The sequence below is a fragment of the Centrocercus urophasianus genome, unplaced genomic scaffold, assembly GCF_019232065.1.
Source record: "Centrocercus urophasianus isolate 14NV4802_14NV808 unplaced genomic scaffold, USGS_Curo_1.0 seq_10, whole genome shotgun sequence".
Lineage (NCBI taxonomy): Eukaryota > Metazoa > Chordata > Aves > Galliformes > Phasianidae > Centrocercus > Centrocercus urophasianus.
Window position 1 is genome coordinate 45,713,733 of NW_024884142.1, and position 23,575 is coordinate 45,737,307.

General features: G+C 39.2%; 1 protein-coding gene across 1 annotated transcript in view; it reads right to left on the reverse strand.

The window, feature by feature from the left end:
- The window catches only part of PTPRK (protein tyrosine phosphatase receptor type K), a 397,462-nt gene that overhangs the window by 154,450 nt on the left and 219,437 nt on the right, over positions 1–23,575 (reverse strand). Inside the window, exon 7 of the mRNA XM_042815147.1 lies at positions 8,307–8,600. Coding sequence (XP_042671081.1) covers positions 8,307–8,600 — 294 coding nt within the window. The remainder of the gene's footprint in view (positions 1–8,306; positions 8,601–23,575) is intronic.

A 23,575-nucleotide genomic window follows, 5' to 3' on the forward strand; every position in this document is an offset into this window, starting at 1 on the left:
CCCCAAATCACATCATCCCCTACACAGTGACTGAGCTCTACTTCTCCTACTCTGACATTATGGCCCACTATATTTTTGATATATTACAGCTCACCTACTTGAATTATAGAATAACAGCACATTAAATCAGTAACCTAATTTTTTGTTCTCCCTTTGTTTTTAACCACTTATACAATGTGTTTTTTTTTTTTTTTTTTTTTTTTTTCCATTTTCCAGCTTATCTTTGTAGGTTACATAGAACTGTTCCTGATATGAATAGAAATGCTTATTCAATTAATCCAAGAAATGCTTATTCAATTAATCCATAAAAATGGTTTTAGATACAACAGCTAGTTCTTCTCCATTTAAGTTGATTTTATTTTGATTTCTTAATCAAAATGTTTTTTATCAAATTACGGAAGAACAATATTGCCTTTATTAACCAAATCTGTAATCTAATTTTAAAACAAATCAAGTTATGCTGACAAGATCAGTATTCCATAAACCTGTTGACTATCTCTAACTATATTACATTCTTAATTCTTCATTAATCAGCCCTTGTATTGGCAGTTCCATTATTCTGTTTAGAATTAAGGATGACAAGGTTTTAATTAATTGGGTGATTCTGATCCTTTATGTCAGTTTGTTGAATGTTACTTTTCAAGTCATGGGGAACTTTCCAGGACTGCTCCACATTTATTTACTTTTTTAAACACCAAGCAAAACCAGGTAGTGCTAAGAGTCCTGACGAGCCATTTTAGGATTCTGGACCTCCTGGTCACCTCAAGTGCAACTTGACATCATCTACTGCATAATGTGCTCTCAACTGATTATTAAAATGGAAACCATTTCATTATCATTTTATACAAAAGCATCATCTGGTCCAGTCCCCCATCATAGTGCCAGCAGGAAGATTAACTGAGAAATAAAATCAAGAAAATGAAATTCACTCAGTTCTACCTCACATAACCTAGCCTCTAATTAGGAGGAAACAATTATACTGCCTGTGCTTACAGTGAAACTAAACTCAAAAAAAAAAAAAAAAAAAAAGAAATCCAAAAAACTTAACAGGAATTAAATGCAAAATAAAGACCCATCTAGCAAATAAAGCTCAAAGAATCAATGGCATTAAGAAGCAGGGCTTTTGGGAAGTCTGTCCTAGCTTTAAGGAGGATGCTAACCTGAACTTGATCCAGATCTCACACTAGCATGAATAGCATGATAACGCCCCATAATTTTTAAAAAGACAGACCTATGGGGAAAGAACAGTGAATGCATCTGGGAAATCCCATCCCTTCTTTCAACACTCTGGTACTTCTTTTCAGCCCTTCCAAGCTACAACTCATGTTACTCACAGCCTTTCTTACACACTTCAAATTATTCTGCTAATAGTATCAAAATAGCACTGAGAAATAGCATGCTTCCAAAACTGCACATTTAAGTACTGCACTGACCAGAGTAACTCTTGAGATTTCAGTAATTTTTTTCTGCTTAATTTTTAATAGATTGATAAATGAAAGCACAAGAAAAAAAAAAAAAAAATAAGGTGGTCCTATAAAACTGAGCATCAAAAAAAAAAAATTATATTAAGGCACTTGAAAATTCTTGAGCACCATAAAATTAATACTACACTTTAAAAATGTAAAGACCCTAATTATGAAAGCAAACTAAAGTATCAAGCACATTAATTAATCATATTCTAAAAAGATGCTATTTCTCTTTTTTTTTTTTTCAGTTGAAATTAAAAATCGAAGTTTCAGTTACAGTTCTACAGTTAATAGAAACTTACGGGGTAAGATTAAATTAACCTGCAGTCATGCTCTTTGGGAATGAGCACAGAGCAAAAAATCTGTGAACATTAATCCCCAAACTTCAGAGAAGTTTTAATGGTTATCTAGTCTGGTTGCACCCAAAGCATTTTCAAGCGCTGCAATATGAATTATTACCCACATCCACTATTTTACAGCTGCAATTGATGCCATGGATTAACGCACTGCAATACATTTTCTTGCCACAGACAGTGCTCCTCTACAAAGCGTGATCTATTGACTTGTTACTTGCACTTCGGATAAATTGCTAGCCTCCATGCCGCAGCACTTGCTCCATAAAGAGCTGAACAGCCTGAGGTGAAACCAGGGATGGCAGAACCACAGGTAAGAGAAGGCAGCTCAGGCAGAGGCAATGACTGATCCCTTTCTGCTCAGCCAAGGGGAAGCAGTCTGCTCCATCATATGGTTGACGGGCTTCAGTCAGTGAATGAGATTGGTTACCAATATCAGAGTGCACAGGCTGTGACTTGCCAAGGACCAGCATCACTTCTTACAGCAGGCCCTTGACTGGTACTGCCTGCTGGTGGGAACCTCAGAAAGCAGGCAAGAGAGGGCACTGCACCAAACAGCGGCTTTGAGAAGTGGGTGGCCAAGTTACAAGAGCCCATCGACTGAGGTCTGCTACCTCTAATCAAAGGTAAAGAGACATAAAGCGATCTACTGCTGAATGCATCCTATAAAGAACTAACCATGAAAAGAAGTCACCTCCCAGAAGAAATCTGGGGAGAATTCAGTAAAACCGCATCTCATTGCACAACCCTGGAAGAAATCTTTCACTTAGTACAGAGAGCTTGCAGCTGCAAATACCAAAAAAAAGATACTAAGCAACACTGAATATAGCAAACACAAAAAGCTGAAAACTAATTTAGCAGAGGTCAGTGCCTGAACTTTCAATTTAATGCCAATTCAACTGAGTCATCAGCATTGCAATCCTTTGAAAAAGCGGATACCATGCTTAATTCGCACAATCTGACAGGAGCTTGGCTAGGCACTCTGCCTAGTCTCCTGCTAGGTAACTCAGCTGTGCAATAGCCCTTTCTTATGGATATAAGCATCGTTAGAATTCTATATGTGGCAATCAGCACAATAAGCAGAGTACAGGTTGAACATGCCAGCTGATGGTCCAAATCAGATAGCTGTTCTACAGGATGCTCTCTGAACAACAAGTATGCAATTCTTCATTTCAATTCCAAAAGGAATAAGATTTTGAGTTTCTTTACTCCAAACTTTAAATTTTATTTTTTTTTTTACATTCCATCCTACATCATAGCAAACTGGTAAACCTTTAAAGAGCAGGAGACTGGTGCATTTGGAATCTGCTAGTGAGATCTTCAGTGTTTCCAATTACTAGTTGGCCAAAAGCCCAGAAACAGTCATAAGTGCCAAATGCATTTTTAAAAACAACAGCAACTTATAAATATTGGTGTAATGTGGTCACTTCTTCAGTGACAAATGAAAAATATATTTTTTTGAAGTATCACATTTTAGAAGAATGTTCAGCTTGTAAACAGCAGAAATATGAGTAATAAAAATATATAATTAAAGCACTTTGTATTTAGGCTCTACTCTCAGCTGTATTGTAAATCTCTAATAATATTAATTGTGAGGTTAAAAAAGTAAGGTTTTTGTTTGAAACCTTAAGATAACTGTTCTGCTGTAAAGGTAAATATTCTCCGTCCACTTAACTTCTTTGTTTTTAAATAAATGATTGGGAATTACACATCTTTCTGTACTTTTATTAGCTTTGAAAGACTAAAATAAGAATTTAAGATGAAGTGCTTCAAAACATAAATGAATAGTCCGTCTTATATGCTCAGAACCTGTCTCTGATGCTGACTATATCTGGTTTCCCAAATCTACTTCCTCCCATACCACCACACTGAGATCTCATGCACAGCACACAGCAAAGCTTATAAATCAAGCTTCCTGCCTTGAGCCCTTCACCTTCACTCTAAAAGTGCAGAAGGCAAACAGCCCAGACCTAAGCAGCACTGTATTCCTCCCATATCAGTACAAGTGAATTTTATTCTGCCATGCACCTTTCACTCCCCTCATTCCAAAAATCAAATTGAACTTGCATGGAACAAGAACAACATTTTAATTCTCCAGATGGCCATGAAAAGTCAGTTTGTCAACTGTTTGTTGTTAGTCAACATTGCAGGGGTCTTACTGTTGGGAAAAAAAAAAAAGCAACAACAACAAAAAAACCCTAAGAAAATAAAAAAACAACCCCTTAAGCTTACTTTTGTTTTTCAGTGTTTGCCCGCATTTGCAGATGAGCAGTTTGCACTTGCAGCAGGGGGACAGAGAGCAGCCCAGCTCACCAACATTTACCTGCAGATGGATCTCAGAAACATATATTGTGCCCCTGTGTCTGTGAGCTGACTGCTACTGATAGCCAGGGCTATGTGACTGGAAGCTGTTGTGAACAACAATATAATAATAATAACAAGCATCGATATCTATTCCATTTGCAGCTCTGATTAAGCTGCAATCTTGAGTGTAAAGCTTCCTGTCTATCCATTATCATTTAAAACTTATACATGTAACAGTTTATTATAAACAAAACATTTGGGAGAGAAAAAAAAAGCACAATAAAAACAGGACTTTCCCCCAACGGCTCTACAATTCTTCACATTTTACTAAAAATCACAGCCTTGCACTGAACTTCTATAGAGCAAGAGTGAGTTATTCTGCTAAGTACATATATTAAGCTCTGGACAGGCTGAACTATTGACCTCCTTTGCTACTAAAACCTCAGTTAATCATAAAGCTGAGCCGTTAGCCGTTACTCAGAAGCAGTAGCAAATGTAACAGAATAACTTACAACTTACAGTTGATAAAGCAGCCTAACTGGACAATTTTAGATTACAACATATTTTCTATAGCTCCCTAAAGGAAAGGCAGGGTATGCAATCACAACTCAGACATACTACTCAACAAACAAACAAACAAACAAACATATAAATAATGAAAAATCCAACCACTCTCAAAACAAAATAGCCACAGAAAACTACCTTAGAATTACTTGCAATGAAAATGCTACCCTTGCCTTTGGTTTTAGAATGCTTAAGAAGTGAATAATTACAGGAATACCAGCAGGCAAGAGGTGCAGGCATCGTTGCCAGCTTGGGTACACCACGAGATGCAACTGGAAGGATGCAGACTCCAGCATCAGCAGCTCCTGATTATTTCTAAACAGCACACATGGGTACACAATGCTGTGCTCAGCACAAATTTTGTCTGCGCTCAAAAAAATGGAAGAACAAAGACTATACCTGGCTTTTAAGGAGGAGAATGATGGTTTGTTTAACATGTTTTAAGCTCACTTCAATCCTTTAAGGATACTCTATTGCTTTGTACATTTCATTGCTCAGCACTATCTTTAATTGTGGATATAGGACTGCAAACTGACAAAACAGCGTGCAAGTTATCTAGCAAAACACAGCCGTGTAACTTCAGCATAAAGAAATATTACTTCAGAAACTGCAGTTAGATAGACAGGCTTCTGGAAGACTTAACTATTGAAAAAATTATCCCTTCATTAGAAAATCATTTTGTTTGGTATTATTGGAAACTGTCACTAAGTCACTAGGCACTGCTCTTGCCATGAGGAAGATGGAGAGTGATGAGAATACTTAATAATAAACGTGTGTGTCTGATACAGGGATACATACAGTCATTGCTTAAATTGTTTAGAAGTAGGATACATCTCCAGCAAACCACAAGCTAACTGATCAATAATAATATGGACCAAATGTCCAGAAATTATAAATACTAAGTGAATTCTGTGGAAAATCATTTTCAATCTTCATTCAAAAATAACGCTAATATTTACTTAGGTATTAAATACACAGAAGCAGAATACTAACCCATTCCTATTGATCAGTGTCAGTGAGTTAGCTGTTACTGCTACTTGGAACGTGAACACTAACAACTCATCAGATCAATGTTCACTAATGTGTGCCTTTTAATCTGTATAGAGAGCAGTCAAACTTCATGTTGAAAATTCATTTATTTCTCTCTACTTCACTTGACACTGATCAGACAATCAATTATAATTTGTTTCAGAATTTGAACGAATACCTACACAACTTGTAGAAATACAAAACTGACAAAGAACACAGCGAAAAAAAGTATTTGTTTGAAAAATAAGTGATCTTGTCAGAAACAAGAATTAGCAATAATTGAAGAACCTCCAGAAAGAAGACATTTCTGCAGAGAATGTCATCTAATATAGCATAGTAAATCACCTGCCAGTCAGAAATACAATATCAGGAGTAGAAGAGATTGCAGTGTTATACAATTCTTAGCTTTACCTTTTCTTAAAAATCTTCTCTTCAGAAAAGACTTCTTAACATTTGCCTTTTAAGAACAAACTCTCAAAAATAAAACTCATATCAGTTTGGATTTGCAATTATCTACAAAAGTCTTGGGAGAGCACCGTGGAAAAGGAATACCTGCCTGCATATTCCAGCCAGGAGAGAAGGCAGCAGGATAACCCAATGTCTAACCTGTTGCCTTGTGTGAGTTGTCCCATGATGCTGGACTCAATGCTCCAGCCTCCACAAATCCCTGCTGACTCACATTCTAACTGAAACTGGTTAATAGTGATGGTTATTCATTTTTGCTTTCCTGGAATAAGAAGAATCCAAATCCATATTACTTCAGGGTAAACAGTGCAAAATCTTACTGTTACTAAAACAATGTTACTGTGAAAGTTCACATTTTTTAATGGTGGCTTTCCCCTTTCTCCCTCCCCCCCCCCTTATTTTTTATGTGATGCATTTCAGAGAGGATTAAAGTTGAAAATTGAGTCAAAAATTTGTCTCAACTCAGACTAGATGTTGGTGTCTTACATGCAGGTTTTTAATTTACGGACTCACAATAAAGCTTCCCCTTAGTTGCTTTTAAAAATATGTCAAGTCTCATGCAAATCATGATCTGCTTTCTTTTCCTTTCTCATTTAAAAGCTCTTGTCTGTCACACACCGGGTAAATGAAATATTTTTCAAGTGCTGGGGAAAAGGAATCCAAACATTTGGGATTTTTTCATCTTGGCTCAAATTCTTTAAGATAGAACATGTTTTCAAATTTCTACTGTTTCAGAAGACTGTCTAAAACAATTCAGTACCATAAATCAATGCCTAACCTTACTTAGATCTGAACAACTGTCATCTTTACTGAGATAGGCAAAAATATCTTTTCACTTCACAGGAAAGAGAGATTAAATTATAAATAAGATCAAAAAAATTCAAAAATGCCTTCAGTTTTATCTTGCTCCAGCTGCAAGCTTATTGGTTAGGGTTAAATGAACAGTGTGCCTCAGCTTCTGACAAGATTCTGCCCAGTTTCAAAACAGACTGTCTAATTTTCAAGGAATTCACACTTACTGACCTAGTTGACTTGAAGTATTAGCTTGTGATCTAGACATTGACTCTTCTTCAAGTAAGATAAACGGTCATAAGTGATTAAATGAGAATTTGAATAGCTGTCCATCTGAGGTCTGTGACCAACGTATGAAAAAAACATTTTATCTTACATATGCCTATGTATATATGACAGTTGGAAATCTGCCACTGAAGCTCTTATTTCTTGCTACTTTAATTTAGTTTTGAATAGATGGTTATCAGCACCTTCACTAAATCTACTACAGTGTATATTTTCAAAATCTGTAAGGCAGGCCCTATAAATCTTAAGATTAGAAGAAAAACCCCATAATTTAAGTTTCCTTTTATTTACTTCCCAGTCTGATGTTCAAACCTCTAATTTTTCTCCTCTGCAACTATGAGAGGTAGGCATTATCTTTTTTTATGAAAGCTGAGATTAAAATAATTCTAAGTAGCTTTGCAAGGAAGAGCATATAACACAAGTTGGCAGCGCTTAATCTTCTTGGCGCTGGCCGTGCAGAGGCACTCAGAAAAAAAACACAGAAGCAGACTGCAAGACAGCAACATGTGTTTTTAGTGGCAATAGGTCAAAAATGGAGAAGAAAAGGTATTCCTAGTGATATTTGCATGTGTACTTTAGAAACTGCTAGAGATTCTGGCAGACCTTGCACATCTGCTTGGAAGAAAGGTAGTGCAGGACACTACCTTTTTTGTAAAATCTTATTTGTTTAATAGATAATTTTTCTATGCAAGCTCCTTTATATTAAAGTTGATTTACAACACAAATGAAGGGTGAAAAAAGAGGTCAACTGTCCTTTCCAGAAATGATGAGGTCTTTTTTAATTCCATGAAGAGAAGTTTTCTTAGCTTTCTATCATCCCACCTGCTAACCTGCCTCCCATGGTTAGCACTCATCAAGAGAGACAGTGGCCAAATAAAGCAGTGGATGCAGCATGCCCATATTCAGACAAAATTCGGATTCCTGGACAGTTTAGGATTCTCTCCATGCTAAAGAATTCTTAATTTCTGCTACAAGTTAATTAGAAGCTAACAGACCTGCAAAACAATTAACAGAGTTTTTTTGTTTATTTTTTCTGAGCAGCACTCACCTGCACACTTGGTTCTGGTGATGAGTGGTGGTCCTGGCTGTCCGGTGCCACCTTCACCTGGTCTGGTAAGCAAGACCCGAATCTCATATTCAGTATCGGGATCCAAATGCCAGAGTTTGTAGGTTGGGGCATTGACAGCATGGGTTTCAGTCCAGGTCCCAGATGTCATTCGGTACTCCACTTCTTTCAGAATAATGGGTCCATCACCGATAATTGAATTTGCATTGAGCTGAATTAGCAAATATGTTGGTCCAACACCCAGCAACTGTGGAGGTGCTATTGGTCGAGGAGGCTCTGTATGGGAGAAAATTAAAAAAAAAAAAAAAGAAAAAAATCAGTGATGAAACGTTACAAGGAGGTCTCCTTCCACTGAAAAGCTTCCGGGTCTTGATCTGCAAAGATTTAAAAGCTGAAAGCAAAATCAAGCCAATATCAAGCGAAGAAGAGCTGAAGAGGATTTCAGGGGCGCACCACAGATATCTGACCAACGTTATGTTTTCCATTTAGAAGTCTCAGATTATTCATATCATTTCCTACAGCAATAACTTGAGTTTTTAAAAAAGAACTGCTATTCTTTTATTGGCAGAAGCCACGTACATACTTTCCTTAAAGAAACGGTTATAATACATACACTAACTCTACACAGAATATTCTTAAAGATCACTATCACTGCAATTTATCTAAAGTCTGCCAGATGCAGTTATGGTGAAAGATACAACTACCTACTGCAGGCTTTCAGAATGTTCAGAACTGAGCAAAAGTGCAACCACGTATTTCATTATTTTACTCCAAGATAACTTATTGCTGATTTAGAAAGTCAAACAATAGGACATACGCTGGCTTTTGTTTTCCTCTATTTGAAGCACCTTCCACCCCAAAATTTAGACAGTTGCTATGTGAAAAGATAGCAACAGACCAAATGGAGAGTGAAATCTCCCTTACCCTGAGAAATGTATATGTAAAGTAGGACATTGCCTAAGAATGATTTATTTAAAAAAAAGAAAAACAGTCACCAGCAACATGTATTTGCCTATTAAAATGACTCCACTGATAAACATGGAAGGTTCATCTTCATCCAGATGGCTCCTATTTTAACTAATTTGTTTCAGTTAATTAGGCAACAATCTTGAAATCAATGCACACAGGGGTTTCACACAGCAGCGTCGCAGAACTAACAACATGGCAACTCTGAGCAGGTAAAGGAATCTCATGGCCAGTATATTAGAAAAAAGACAGAGTCCCAGATCCAAAGTTTTCCCTAGGTCTTGGCCCTTCTCACTACCATTGTCCATCACATCTCCAAATAAGAGAGGTTAACATGCGGAAGTATTGCATATATTCTGCCTCCCAGGAATGACCCTACCAATGTCGCTTAGAGAGCATGTGAAGAGTTAGGATTGAGAAGAACTTGCAGAATGTCTCCCAGCCTTCATTTTCCATCCCACCCTCACTGTATGGTGAAAGTCAAGCTGGGACTCCCAAGTTCCCTAGGTCCAGTAGTGAAGATTCCCTTCAAGACATGACAGTGTATTTACTAACTCTGCAACTGACTGACCTTCCCACATTTCTCAGACATTCTGCCACAGTGATTCCTCTCTTTCAGGCTTTTCTAGACTAGCTGCATACCAACCACTCAGTTTGGAGACAGGGAACTTCAATACACTATTATGGTCACAAGCAGAGATCCTTTTATCCTCTCAGAGTGAAAAGGTGCATCTTCCAAGCTATCTAAATTCCAGCTTCAGGATATATAAAACCGTAGTAAGTATCACAATTAATTATTTACATGTTTTACTCTGTTTTGGCAAGAAGACTGCATATGAACTAATTCAAATCCCTAACTGCATCAAGGCTCAGAAATGCAACTGGGCTTAATGAGGGCAGTTTATTTGCTGTGGAACTAACACATTAAATGTCAAACTAATGAATTCTAAGGTCAGAGTATATTACAGTAGAAAACGTAAATGTTGATGAGCATGAAACACTACCAGCTCCAAGTTATAAACCTCTAAAACATAAAGCTATGCTTGGAAGTATATATTTTGATTAAGAGCATGATTATTACAAATAAAACCTCATATTAATGAAACTAATATACCATTGCATATTAAATTTTTATGTTAAGAGGTAAAATGTATTCTTATATTTGCATATGCATTTTGTTTTTAAGCTCTTGAGGACAAGGAGACTTATTTATAAAGTCTCTCCCTGTTCCAATAAATTATGCATGAACTTTAATCAGTTAGCAAATGAACAAGTAATTGTTCTGCAGCATTATTAATATTCTTCATAATACAATATATACCAGAACCAGAGGTGTGGTGCAACCAGAAATCCCAAAAGTACACTAAGTATCAACTGAAGCATGCAATCCCAATATAGTAGATAAACTTTTCTGATGTTACCCAATTAACTTTCTATTAATTGTTCTCATTTGTTATTCCATAACCAGATCCATCAAACGTTTCCCAATTATAATTTCAAATTATATAATTTCCTTACTAATACACAGCAACCTGAAACTTTTATGGTTTAGAAAATTATCATTAACAACTAAAAGAACGAACAAAGCTATTATTAACATTTTGGTTACCATTTCCATAGCAACTATCACATATATACAATACTACTTTATTCATGGGATTTAAATACAATACACATCCTCGCATCCAAACAATGTTGCAGGCTTTTCACTCTAACAATTTAGGTCCATCTAGGAATATACAACACAGTTTCAGAGTGTCTTAAGAAGACAGCCTGTCAAAAATGAAAAGTCTTTTATACGAGGAATGAAAGAAAAAGGAAAAAAAAAAGGAGAGATGCATGAGAGAGAACCCCAAGAAAAATCACATTCTCAGAACTTTGGTCTGGTTTCCAAACAACCTACAATCTTAGCTTCAGCCATAACAAGTGAAAAGTTTGGATCAATGATAACGCTATAGGAATCTGAGAACTAACAGCTCACCACTGCGTCAGTCTGCCCTGCCTTGCTCTAAGCTGGCTGGCTACAGACAGCCACGTGAAAAATGCATTTGGTGGCTTTCAGCCTGGGCAGCAAGTTCAGGCATCCTGGTGGGCTCCCTCTGCCCTGGCCACGGCAATCAAACCAGAGAATAAGACTCTTTATTTCTGTCAAAAAAACCACACAACTCCTGCAGTCATTTCGAGAAGATTTTGAAGTATCTTGACATGTAAGGCACAGAGAATTTCTAGTAAGCAAATTCCACTGAATACAGTTCTGCTTTTTCTGGCCATAAACTTTCTCTGAGAAGCTTTAAAGTTTCTAAACAACCTTATCCAAAACTATATTTTAATCCACGGATGACTTAACTTATAGAATCATAGAATCACCAAGGCTGGAAAAGACCTCCAAGATGACCCAGTACAACCATCCATCTACCATCAATACTGCCCACTAATCATAACTCTGAAGTCCTGACCAGGCTCACTGCCTCTCCAGCCCCTCAAATATGGGGTATTACAGGGGTAAGAAAACTCCTGCAGCTTTCCCAGCTGTGTGCAGGTGTCAGAACTCATATAGCGATGGGAAGTGATGGGACAGGAAGCAGCATCCTAACTGCCATAACAAAGTGCCAGGTCCTCTGGTCACAGCAACCCCAGGCAACACTATGGGCCTGGGGGCAAAGTGGCTGGAAGACTGTGTGGAAGAAATGGACCTGAGAGTGTTGATCAACACTTGGCTAACCATGAGCCAGCAGTGTGCCCAGGTGGCCAAGGCCAATGGCATCCTAGCTTTTATCAGAAATAGTGTAGCCAGCAGAGCCAGGAAGGTGATCATCCCTCTCAGCTCTGGTGAGGCCACACTTTAAGTACTGCGTTCAGTTTGGGGCCCCTCACTACAAGAAAGACACTGAGAGTCTTGAGCATGTTCAGAGAAGGATAACAAAGATGGTGAGCTGTCAGTAGAATCACTGTTTCAATATGTATTTAAAAAGCAAATACTGAATAGTTTAACAATGACCCCAACCAGCGTGTTTCATTTCTCCCTTTGCTAAACCCCAACTTCAGAATCCCTTCTCCAGTGTGACCAGTGTTACTACAATCTTAATTTATGACAATATTTTTAGCCACTGCTTAAAGGGAGTAAGAATGGTGAAATCCCTTCCACTGTATCTGCCCCCTAACATCTCTGAAAGACTATACTGAAAGAACACTTGTGCATTTACAACATATGAAAGAAATGAAAGGATTTTTATGCACAGCATTTTACAGTATTTGGACAGTTCTAGTTTTGACATGAAATGCCCACAGCGAAGTTAATCAAGAATTAAGACTGACATTTCATCAGTACGAAGTTCCCATTCTGCTGAGCTACTAGCAGTACATTATGCTCACATCAGTATGTATGACATTATATATTAAGTGTACTGTGATATTTAGGCACCAATGACTAGAATGAGCATGCAGCATCAACTCCAGCTCTAAGCCCTCGTACAGTTAAACAGTTGTATCATATTCTTAATAAAAAAATGTATGCAAGTAATTATATAATTATTGAGAGAAAAAATAACACAAAAAATCACTACTGTTGTTAGTGTATTAACCAATATACAAGTAACATATGCATAGTACTTTGTTTAATATTATTTACCCAGTCTAGGGGACAATAGCCTTACTAAGTAGCCTTTCAAGTTCAAATATCTCTTAAATTTAAATCAAAGGGAGTTTCATTAGTATTTGAGTTAAAATATATACTGTTAATAATCAGTTCACAGCAGGAAAAAAAGAAAAAAAAGGAGTCCAAGCAAAATCCTACTGATTGTTTCACTTTAGGAAAAACAAAAAAAAGAAAAACTGGCGCTGGATGCATGTTTGATGAAATGTTTTTTATTTATATGAGGTTATGCTTCAGTCACAGGAGCCTGTTTCCTTACTCGTAGCAGCAGGTTTTGGAGATAGGGAGGAGAAGGCTAAGAATCATGCAGCCAATTCATGTTGCTGATTTTGTTATTGCAACTCCACATCCCCTTCACCTCCACACATGAATATCTTGTAAGCTTTCCCTGCTCATGCTGGATCTCACATTAGATACTAGGAAGAATTTTTTCTCAGAGTGGCTGGGCATTGAGAAAGGCTGCCCAGGGAGGTGGTAGAGTCACCATCCCTAGAGGTGATGAAGGAAAGTGAAGATGTGGTACTAATGGACATGATTTAGTGGGCACTATTGGTGGTAGGTGGATGGTTGGTCTAGATGATCTCTGAAGTCTTTTCCAACCTTACTGATTCTATCATTCTATGTGCTGAGTGTGCCTATGCTCTGATGATGGCATGTCCAGTCTTCTTTGTCAAATACCTTACACAAAGCTATGCAGTTTTAGGACTATGGATATCAACACTTAGCCCAGTACATAACAGGGATTATAAACATAAAAAGCTTGATTTTTACTGTTAGAACAAACTATTCTTTTACCATTCATCATCCTCCCTGAAATTAAAATCAGTACACATTAATATATTATAAACTGCCAAGATGTGGGAAAGCCATAAGAACCAAAATTTCTTTCAGAATTTGTCACAATTCAAAGAAATTAACAAATAAATCAAATCCAGAAAACCTACAGAAATACAGTTAAAATGAACTCACCAGGGAGTACAGTGCAGATACATCCATAAATTACTCCAGAGTGACTCAGCTCTCACCTAGATCAAACTCCCGACCGTCTTCTAGGGGAATTTCTCACAAAGCTAGTTGAATATGGATGCACACTTTTGGAAGTACGCCAATTATTATTATTATTTCCGTACTGGTTCAGTTTTTTACTTATACTGACTACATATATTCAGAGCATGATGCTGTACACAAACTCCAAGAGGCCAGGGACCCCAAGGAGCACAGTCCAAGTCAGTCCAAGGTTCCTTGAAGGAGTCAGGGCATGGGCCCAGTGGAGATCCCTGCCTGGCAGGAGCCATCCCCTGCAACAGCTCTGGGTGCTGCAACAAAGCTGGACCAGGAGACCCAGAACCAGCCAAAGAGCGTGAGGAAACAGGCTGCCGTCTCCCTGCAATGGCAACACTGTTCTGATACTCTTCCTGTACTGAACGGTTTTAGGATTTGAACATTTTAAATAACACTGGAAAAATGAAGTGCCTGATGAACGCAATGAAGGAACATTTGTTTAAATGTTGGAGAAAATGTATGATTTAGCAGAAAGCATTAAGGCAGTCAAATGTTTGCAGGGAAATAAAATTATCCATCTTAAAAGCTGTTTAATCCAACAGGAAGAAAAAAAAAACAAAACAGCAAAGAAAAACCAACAATACAGCCTTTTAACAGTAAGCAGTAACTGTTCAAATATGGTATTAAACCCTAAATTTAACAGTGAGAATAGCAACCCATGAATAATAACTGGTAATACTGTAGGAAATACTACAGTCTATAAGTGTTTTCAGTGGAGGCTGGATGCCTTCTAGTAAAGCACATGCTAAAATTAAAAACAGAAGACAATAATGATACATAAGGCTCCAAAGACATGCAATTGAATGAAATTATGTGCTTGTTAAGGAGTCACAAAACAAGCTATGAGAAAAAAAGAAACAACCATGGAAAATCTCTGCAGAAACACTGGGTTTCTTTTTATAAAAATAATTCTGCTTGCCATATATTTATTTAATATGACATAGAAATATTTTCATTCAACTTTCCAAAATGGTTAGGAAGTACAGCTCTGCTAAAAAATGTCAGAATGTAAGAAAAAATTATTTTGGACTTACACTTAGCTGTAAGTAGTTAGGTCCTTACTGGTATTGTTATCTCACACAGAAGATAAAAAGGCTCAACAACCTACATAACAGTGAGACTGCCCAGCACAATGAGGATACCTCATTAATGAAAACTGAGTACTCTGGTGAGCTATGACATGTCTGAAAAATGTCAGAATAACTGAGCAGGTGCACAATTAAGACTTCAGCTGCTCTAGTGCTCTTCCTGGATATTGGAGGGGTTGAAGTGAAAGGCAGCTGTCACACTCTCTTTCCCTCAGGAGTTACGCTTCTGGCTTAAACTGTATATCAGGTGCGCTGCCTCAGTTACACCCTGCCACTGCACAGCCTGTGCTTTGGTCCTGCTTCATCCCAAAGGACGCCCAGCTACGGTGGCACCAGCTTCCACCACAGCCATAGTCTGTTCCTGCCTCACCTTTCTGGGCACCCAGGCAGCTCTAGAAGCAAGAGGTCAGCTGCAAGTGGGGGGTAGGCAGGACGCTGCACAGGCTGCAGGTGCAACCAGCTCAAACTATCAGAATAACACACTCAGGTGTTATTTTGCCTGTGCAACTCTTTGTTTTTCCAATTGTTATAAACTTCTTTCTATATGAAGTTTAGCTAATTTTATCATCTGTCTTTTTTTGTTTGTTTGTTTGTTTGTTTTTTTCCTTTGTTTTTTTTTCCTCCCTTATCAAATACTTCTACTGCAGAATCTTGATGTCCTGCAAACAACTTGGAGAAAGCAGTTACCAGTGGGTTTCTGCTGTTTATGCAGGTTAGCAACATCTCTCCGAAAGCACACTGAAGAGGAGCCAGAAAAAAAAAAAACCTTGATGGCAGATAAGGGGCTTTAACTTACTGCAACAATAGCAATACAATAAGATTATGAAGAAACGTTTAGATTTTTAGAGAGAAGTATCCCAAACATCCACGTCCCCCTTTACATTTTTCTGAAGAATAATCAAAAGCTCATTCAAACTTCGCTGCTGTCTTGAACATAGAACCATAGAATGGCTTGGGTTGGAAGGGACTTCAAGGATCATCAAGCTTCAACCCCCTGCCATAGGCAGGGTTACCAGCTGCTAGATCAAGTACTAGGTAAGATTGCCCGGGGCCCCATCTAACCTAGCACTGAACACTATCCTGTGACTGTAAGTGCTGCTAACTACGTGAAGACATTCAAAACAGTTTATGATTCTGCAAGAAAGGCCTTTTTTCAGGATTTTGTTTTTTTTTTTTTTCTAAATGATACTTACATAGATGCAATCTCTATGACTCTAGAAATATTCCCTATGTAACTTTAAAACTCAATTTATCACAACTGTCCAGTAACACCTGTTGCTTGCCCCAAGGTTGATACACAATATCTAAAGAAAGTTGGTATTTAATTAAAAGTTATTTGCCAGGAACAAAAGAACTCATTCTAAGCCATAGCTTAGTGACAAGGCATACCAAGTGATTTATCCAACTCACCTATGAGAGTCTTGTACAACCATTTTAATTGTATTTTATTACTTGGAATAGAAAAACTGAGAAGAATCCATCTAAACAAGCATTCAAAATAAATATCTATAACGCTGTAAGGTTTTGGCTGTTACACAGACAATCAGTGAGAAAGAAACAACCAGAAACAGAAAACTGAGCAGCAAGCTCTGGGTTAGTGAGGATATTGACATATTTCACTGCAACATCATTTCTGATTTTGAGTCTGTAAATGGGGATACTACGTCATGTGTTTGCCTCAAACTGCTGATTTATCTTTGAGCACCTGCCTAATATATCATGTTTATGTATTAAGTACCACAAAGTCTGCAACTTCATATGGCTGAAATGTATTTAATGCAGCAGTTACTGACCACCTAAAGTGCTGAAACAAGAATTATTTCAACAGTGAAAACTGCTAACTTCTGCATAGTGATTTCATATCCCATGCATCACTGTGCCATTTTATTCACCTTGATTTGAAACACCACTGCATTCATTTTATTATCCTCCTTTAAATAAAGGGAACAGTTGCAGCTTTAGCACTGTCAGCAGAAACTGTAAACAAGGTTAAGTCATGCTCAGCTTACACATAAAAAAGTCCTTCTAAAAACTGGAGCATGTCATCTCTCTACACAACTTCTGAACAGAACACATGCCTATTTATCAAAGGACAGTAGGCTGTGATACCCTAGGAATCAATTAGAACAGTATCACATATTTTGTTAAAAAGACTGCATTGCACTGAAGATATTCATAAAGTACACTGCAAGAAAAATGAATACATGTAAGAAAAGAAAAAGTAATGCCTCCAAAGAGAAGACATTCAAATCTAAAATAAGTAAATAAATAATTCACTCTGTATACGAGTCAGCTATAGCAAAACTCTGATCGGATAGCCACAAGTATCACTAATTCCCTTGAGATCTCAGCATTGTGATTATTGTTGGAAAGAAATATTTTATCTACTTTATTGTCAAGAACCGGGAGGTTAAGAACAAAATTGAAGAACTTCTTCAAAATTTGGTACCTCCCAAGCAAGAACTATTTTCAGCTCTAGAAAGCTTTACAACAGGATATTTGTCAATACTGCATTCTGCATGCACAATCATGTCCTGTGAATGAAGAGGAGCATTTCAGTCAAATTCAGTGGCAAACAAACAAACAAACAAAAAACCCATAACAACACAAAACCCAACAAACTATCAGGGAGTTGCAATTTAACATCTCTAGGCCTTTAGCAAATCTAAAATAAAAAAAAGAAACATCCTCACCTAGAATTCCTGGAACTCAATGAAAGTTATCCACTCAACAGCATGAGATTAATGCTAAGTAATAGAAATTACCCACATGCAGCCTATCTGTACTTCTGATATGAGGCAGCACTTCCCTTTCTAATGGTGAGCACTCTGGGCACAGCTGGTGACAGAAAACCCCCAAGGACCTGCCCTGCCCTGATCACCCACTCATCCTTCATGGTGCATGTTTGCTGAGAAGAATAGCTGACATGGATGAGGCCACCATTTTATTTAATAGAGATTACGGAACCTTTAATTGCATAAAAGATGAGCCACGCATTTCTGACCTTCCAAATCCTCCCCATCTTCTGTAATAGAACAGCTCACCTGGCACCTAAAATACCAGGAATATCCTTAGAATTGTTCAGTGCCACTTTTTTCAGGATTTGTATATGGCACTGAGCTGCCTGCAAGCACTTGACCCCACACGCCTAGCAACACTTTTGACACACAATCCCACTTCCTATATCGCTGTCTTTAAATCTTCCTATCGCTATTTCACTCACCAAATGCACTTCGTGGAACAATTTTACCATAAGCATTAACTCCAACTTGGACCTTGACATGTAGAGATAGGAGGAGGAAGCAAGAGAAGCAGCACATAAACCATAATACGAAGGCAAGGTAGACCAAGACCTTTAAAAGTGTCCAGGTGACAAAGATGAACTTGAGAACTGTCACTTTAGACTAGCAGGGCACCTATATCTATGTAACAAGATAAACAGCATCTCCTTTCTCCAAAGTTCTTCCTCAGGGATCCCATTTCTTAGAGCTTAAAAGCTTTCTGACAGCACTTCTATACAATCATCAAAGTGAAAATTAATACAATCTGGTATATGGGATACACATTAATGACCTAGAGACTTTCTGTGCTCAGACTGCTCAAGTCAATAGAAAAACAAGAGCCCATCACTTTTGAAAAAACATTTATTTACCTTCAGTAAGTTTGCAGATTACACCAAGCTGGGAGGTGGTGTCGATCTGCCTAAGGGTAGGGCGGCCCTTCAGAGGGATTTAGACAGGCTGGATTGCTGGGCAGAGGTGAATGGGATGAGGTTCAACAAGGCCAAGTGCCGGGTCCTGCACTTTGGGCACAACAACCCCATGCAGCGCTACAGGCTTGGGGATGAGTTGCTGGATGAGTATGAAGAAGAGACATGGGGATGTTGGTTGATGCTTGGCTGAACATGAGCTGACAGTGTGCCCAGGTGGCCAAGAGGGCCAACGGCATCCTGGCCTGCATTAGAAATAGTGTGGCCAGCAGGAGCAGGGAGGTGATCATCCCCCTCTACTCAGCACTGGTGAGGCCGCACCTCGAGTACTGTGTTCAGTTTTGGGCTCCTCACTACAGGAAAGACATTGAGGCCCTGGAACGTGTTCAGAGAAGGGCAACGAAACTGGGGTGGGGTCTGGAGCACAAGTCTTATGAGGAGCAGCTGAAGGAGCTGGGATTGTTCAGTCTGGAGAAGAGGAGGCTCAGGGGAGACCTCATTGCACTCCGCAACCTCCTGAAGAGAGGTTGTGGTGAAGAGGGATTTGGCCTCTTCTCCCAGGCAACAAGCAGGACACGGGGTAATGGCCGCAAGTTGTATCAGAGGAGGTTTAGATTAGACATAAGGAAGAACTTTTTCTCTCAGAGAGTGGTCAGGCACTGGAATGGCTGCCCAGAGAGGTGGTGGAGTCGCCGTCCCTGGCAGTGTTCAAAAGGCGTTTGGATGACGTGTGTGATACGGTTTAGTGCTTGTGGTGGCAATGGTGATGAGGAGACGGTTGGACTAGATGACCTTGTAGGTCGCTTCCAACCTTGTGATTCTATGATTTTATGATTTTTTAAGGACTTTATCCTTGCTCAAATCCCTCTACTTCTGTTCATAACCTTTTCCAAGACACATTTAGCTGTTCCCACCACAATGTATTCACATTTCTTATCCCAGCATGTCCAAATATTTATCACCAAAAATGCCATAAGGCATTGGAATGACAGAGAAGGGGGATAGTTATAGGAGGCACTGAGACCCCTACCTCGATCTTTGAAACAAGCCAGTAGAAACCAAAGGTGAGCCCCATGGTGATGCCAGTTGTATATTACCTGAAGTCTACGGGAAAGGGCAACAATGCTCCTCTGCTTCCCACCACCAGCATCACTTGCAGTGCCATTCACCTATTTTACAGCAGTTTAGATTTAAAGCTGATATTTTGTGAGCAGGGAGGGTACAAAGAGATATCCTGCTTTTTTAAGCCCCTGCAGTAGCTTCCAGTGGATCCACACAAGAGCCAGATAGCAAAGAAGCAGCAGCAGCACAAGTCCAGGTGCTTGGGAGGGAGGAAAAGGACAGTGCAGATACACGCTGCATTTTTGGCAGGTGCTAGCCATTAGATCTGCTCTGCTTAATCATGAAAGCCTCCCTCAGAAAGGGGGGAAGGGACAGGCAACATGAACCAACATCCTTGCTGCAGCACGTAAACAGATGGGAAGAAATACCTCTGAAATAAAGGGCATAGATAAGAACACAGCTGCACACATCCCCCTTTGCCAAACAAATTTTGACTGTGATTAAAAGCTTGGAAGAGCTTCCTAGAAAAACAGAACAGAATAAAAATCCTTGCTGCTTCTGCATGCTAACAGGAAACACACTGTGATATATGTTTCATTAAAGGAATGAAAGTAGTATACTGATTTATTATGAGTTTTGATAATGCAGTGTTGTAAAGAAAAATAAAGTTTGTGATAAAACTCTTATTTAGAATTAACAAAAAGAGGTGAGCATCTTACTTATTTCATGATAACAACTTCAGTCCTGAGAGGTTAAGCAGGGTTGTGGGATCTTTTTTCGCTGGTGCAACAAGAAGAGTGAATATTTGCCTTTGTAAAAGAAAGTAACATACTAGATTAACTGAAATAGCAGTCTTTTGATCTGGAAAGTATTTAGATTGGTTGTACTGGAGCATTTTCATAATCTACCTTTCAGGCTGTGCTGTTCCAGCATTGAAGTTTGAAAAACTATATACTGCCATGTGTGCTGGTGTTGCTGTGAAGAGAACATCCTTCTAATTAAACTGATACTCAGTGAGTAAAACACCAAATTCACTACAAGAAATAAAAGCACAAAATTTAAAGTGAGCATGTGTATTAGATGATTTGGATTATAAAGACACATTTAGAGGATTGCTTTTTCAAAGCTTTCCTTGGTTGAAAATATCTTGTTTATCTTCATGTTGCTGCAACAACAATACAGATAAGGAATATAGCAAAACATTAACAATCATTTACTCTGGAAGAACAACTCTTTGAGAATAGAGTAGCCACGTCCATATTTTGCACCTTATTTGAACTGACTTGCAGTGGGGAAAAAAATGACTAGAAATACTATGCACCTTCCTGGTTTTTCATGAAATAACTCACTCAATCTCAGCATAATTGGACACCGAATACGAATCAGATCAAGTGCCTGTAATCTACAACACAACTAATCCATAATACTAGATGTATATTCATAAGCAACTAAGAGATACCCGTACCTTAAGATACAGTTGTAAACAACTTATGTGCACATACACACACACTGCTTATATTTTATATCTGTCACAAAAGATTATAGAGAAAATGAACAAAAGTACCTGTGAAGTTGCACTTAATAAATGCAAGATTGTGTAAGATTTAATGGAAAAGGGAGAGCATTTCATTTCTGTTACAAAATTGTAATGTAGTTAGATAATAATATGAGATCCCAAATGCCCAGGTAATAGCTATTTACATGAAGGTCTTATGAAAACTATGCCTGTTTTTGTCACCTCTTTGTAGTATTTCACATAAAGTTGGAGATGCTCTAGGAATAAAGATGTTGCGGAACATCACATCATGGCTCCACTGCAGCACTGCCAGTGCCTCTGCACTCATACCTCAGCATAACTGCCTTCCAACAGCACTGCAGGGGAAGTGGTTTTAAATGCCATCTCAACACCTCTTAACTGAGAGATGTAACCTTTAGCATAGGAGTTTGCAGAACTACTCCCTCTGAACAAATGAGTAACGTGACAGCAGAGCATGGAGTAAACTTGGCTCTGGAGTTCAGACAAACTCAGAAATAAAGAGAAGAGCCACAGAGTCACAGAACTGTAGGGGTTGGAAGGGACCTCCAGAGATCATCGAGTCCAACCCCCCTGCCAAAGCAGGTTCCCTACAGCAGGTCGCACAGGTAGGCATCCAGGCAGGTCTTGAACATCTCCAGAGAAGGAGACTCCACCACCCCCTGGGCAGCCTGTTCCAGTGCTCCGTCACCCTTACCTCGCACATTTGTGCAGAACTTCCTATGCTGCAGTTTCTGGCCGTTTCCCCTTGTCCTGTCTCCACTCACCACTGAAAACAATCTGGCCTCACCACTCTGCCCCCCACACCTTAGATATTTATAGACCTGGATCAAGTCTCCTCTCAGCTTTCTTTTCTCAAGGCTGAATAGACTCAGTTCACTCAGCCTTTCTTCAAAGGAGAGATGCTCCAGGTCCTTCACCATCTTTGTGGCCCTCCACTGGACTCTTTCCAAGAGATCCCTGTCTTTTTTGTACTGGGGAGCCCAGAACTGGATGCAGTACTCCAGATGAGGCCTCACCAGGACAGAGTAGATGGGGAGGATCACCTCCCTCGACCTGCTGGCCACGCTCTTTTTAATGCACTCCAGAATGCCACTGGCCTTTTTGGCCATGAGGGCACACTGCCGGCTCATGGCCAACCTGTCGTCCACCAGGACACCCAGGTCCCCCTTTGCAGAACTCCTCTCCAGCAGGTCATCCCCCACCCTGTACCGGTGCATGCTATTATTCCTCCTCAGATGCAAGACTCCACAGTTGCTTTTGTTAAACCTCATCTGGTTTCTTACTGCTCAGCTTTCCAGCCTGTCCAGGTCTTGCTGAATGGCAGCACAGCCTTCAGGTGCGTCAGCCAATCCTCCCAACTTCGTATCACCAGCAAACTTGCTGAGGGTGGCCACTATCCCCCTCATCAAGGTCATTGATGAAGGTGTTGAACAAGACTGGACCCAGTACCAACCCCTGAGGAACTCCACATAGTAACAGGTATCCAACCACCAGTGATGACCCTCTGTGCTCTGCCAGTCAGCCAGTTCTCAACCCACCTCACTGTTCACTCATCTATCCCACACTTCCTCAGCTTTATAAGGATGTCGTGGGAGACAGTATCAAATGCCTTGCTGAAATCAAGGTAGCCAACAACAACTGCTCTCTCCCCATCCACCTCACCAGTGACAACATTATAGAAGACTACCAGGTTGGTCAAGCATGACCTCCACCTGGTGAACACATGCTGACTAATCCTGATGACCTCCTTTTCTTCCAGTTGTCTGGAGATGGCATCCAGCACAAGCTGTTCCATTGCCTTTCCAGGGACAGAGGTGAGGCGGCTGACTGGCCTGTTATTACCTGGATCGTTAGTCTTAGCCTAGAGGCCCCATTTCCAAACAGTTCTGCAAACAACCTACAGTTATCCCTTCCTAACTAGACAAAGCAGGACATACTGAGGAACTCATCACTGCTGAAAGGAATCAGATGCTGAGAGCATCTCAAGGGTACTACAATGTATCATTATGCAGTTCGTTCTCTCTAGAAGTCCTCTCCTGGCCATTTCTTGAGAAGGAAACCCAATTTACTTGGATCCTCAGATGGCCCATTAAGACTATGTCTTGTTGTGCCCCCATGTTCTGTTGTTTAAATTCATTTAAATCCAATGTTGGTCAGGACAGAATTTTGATATTG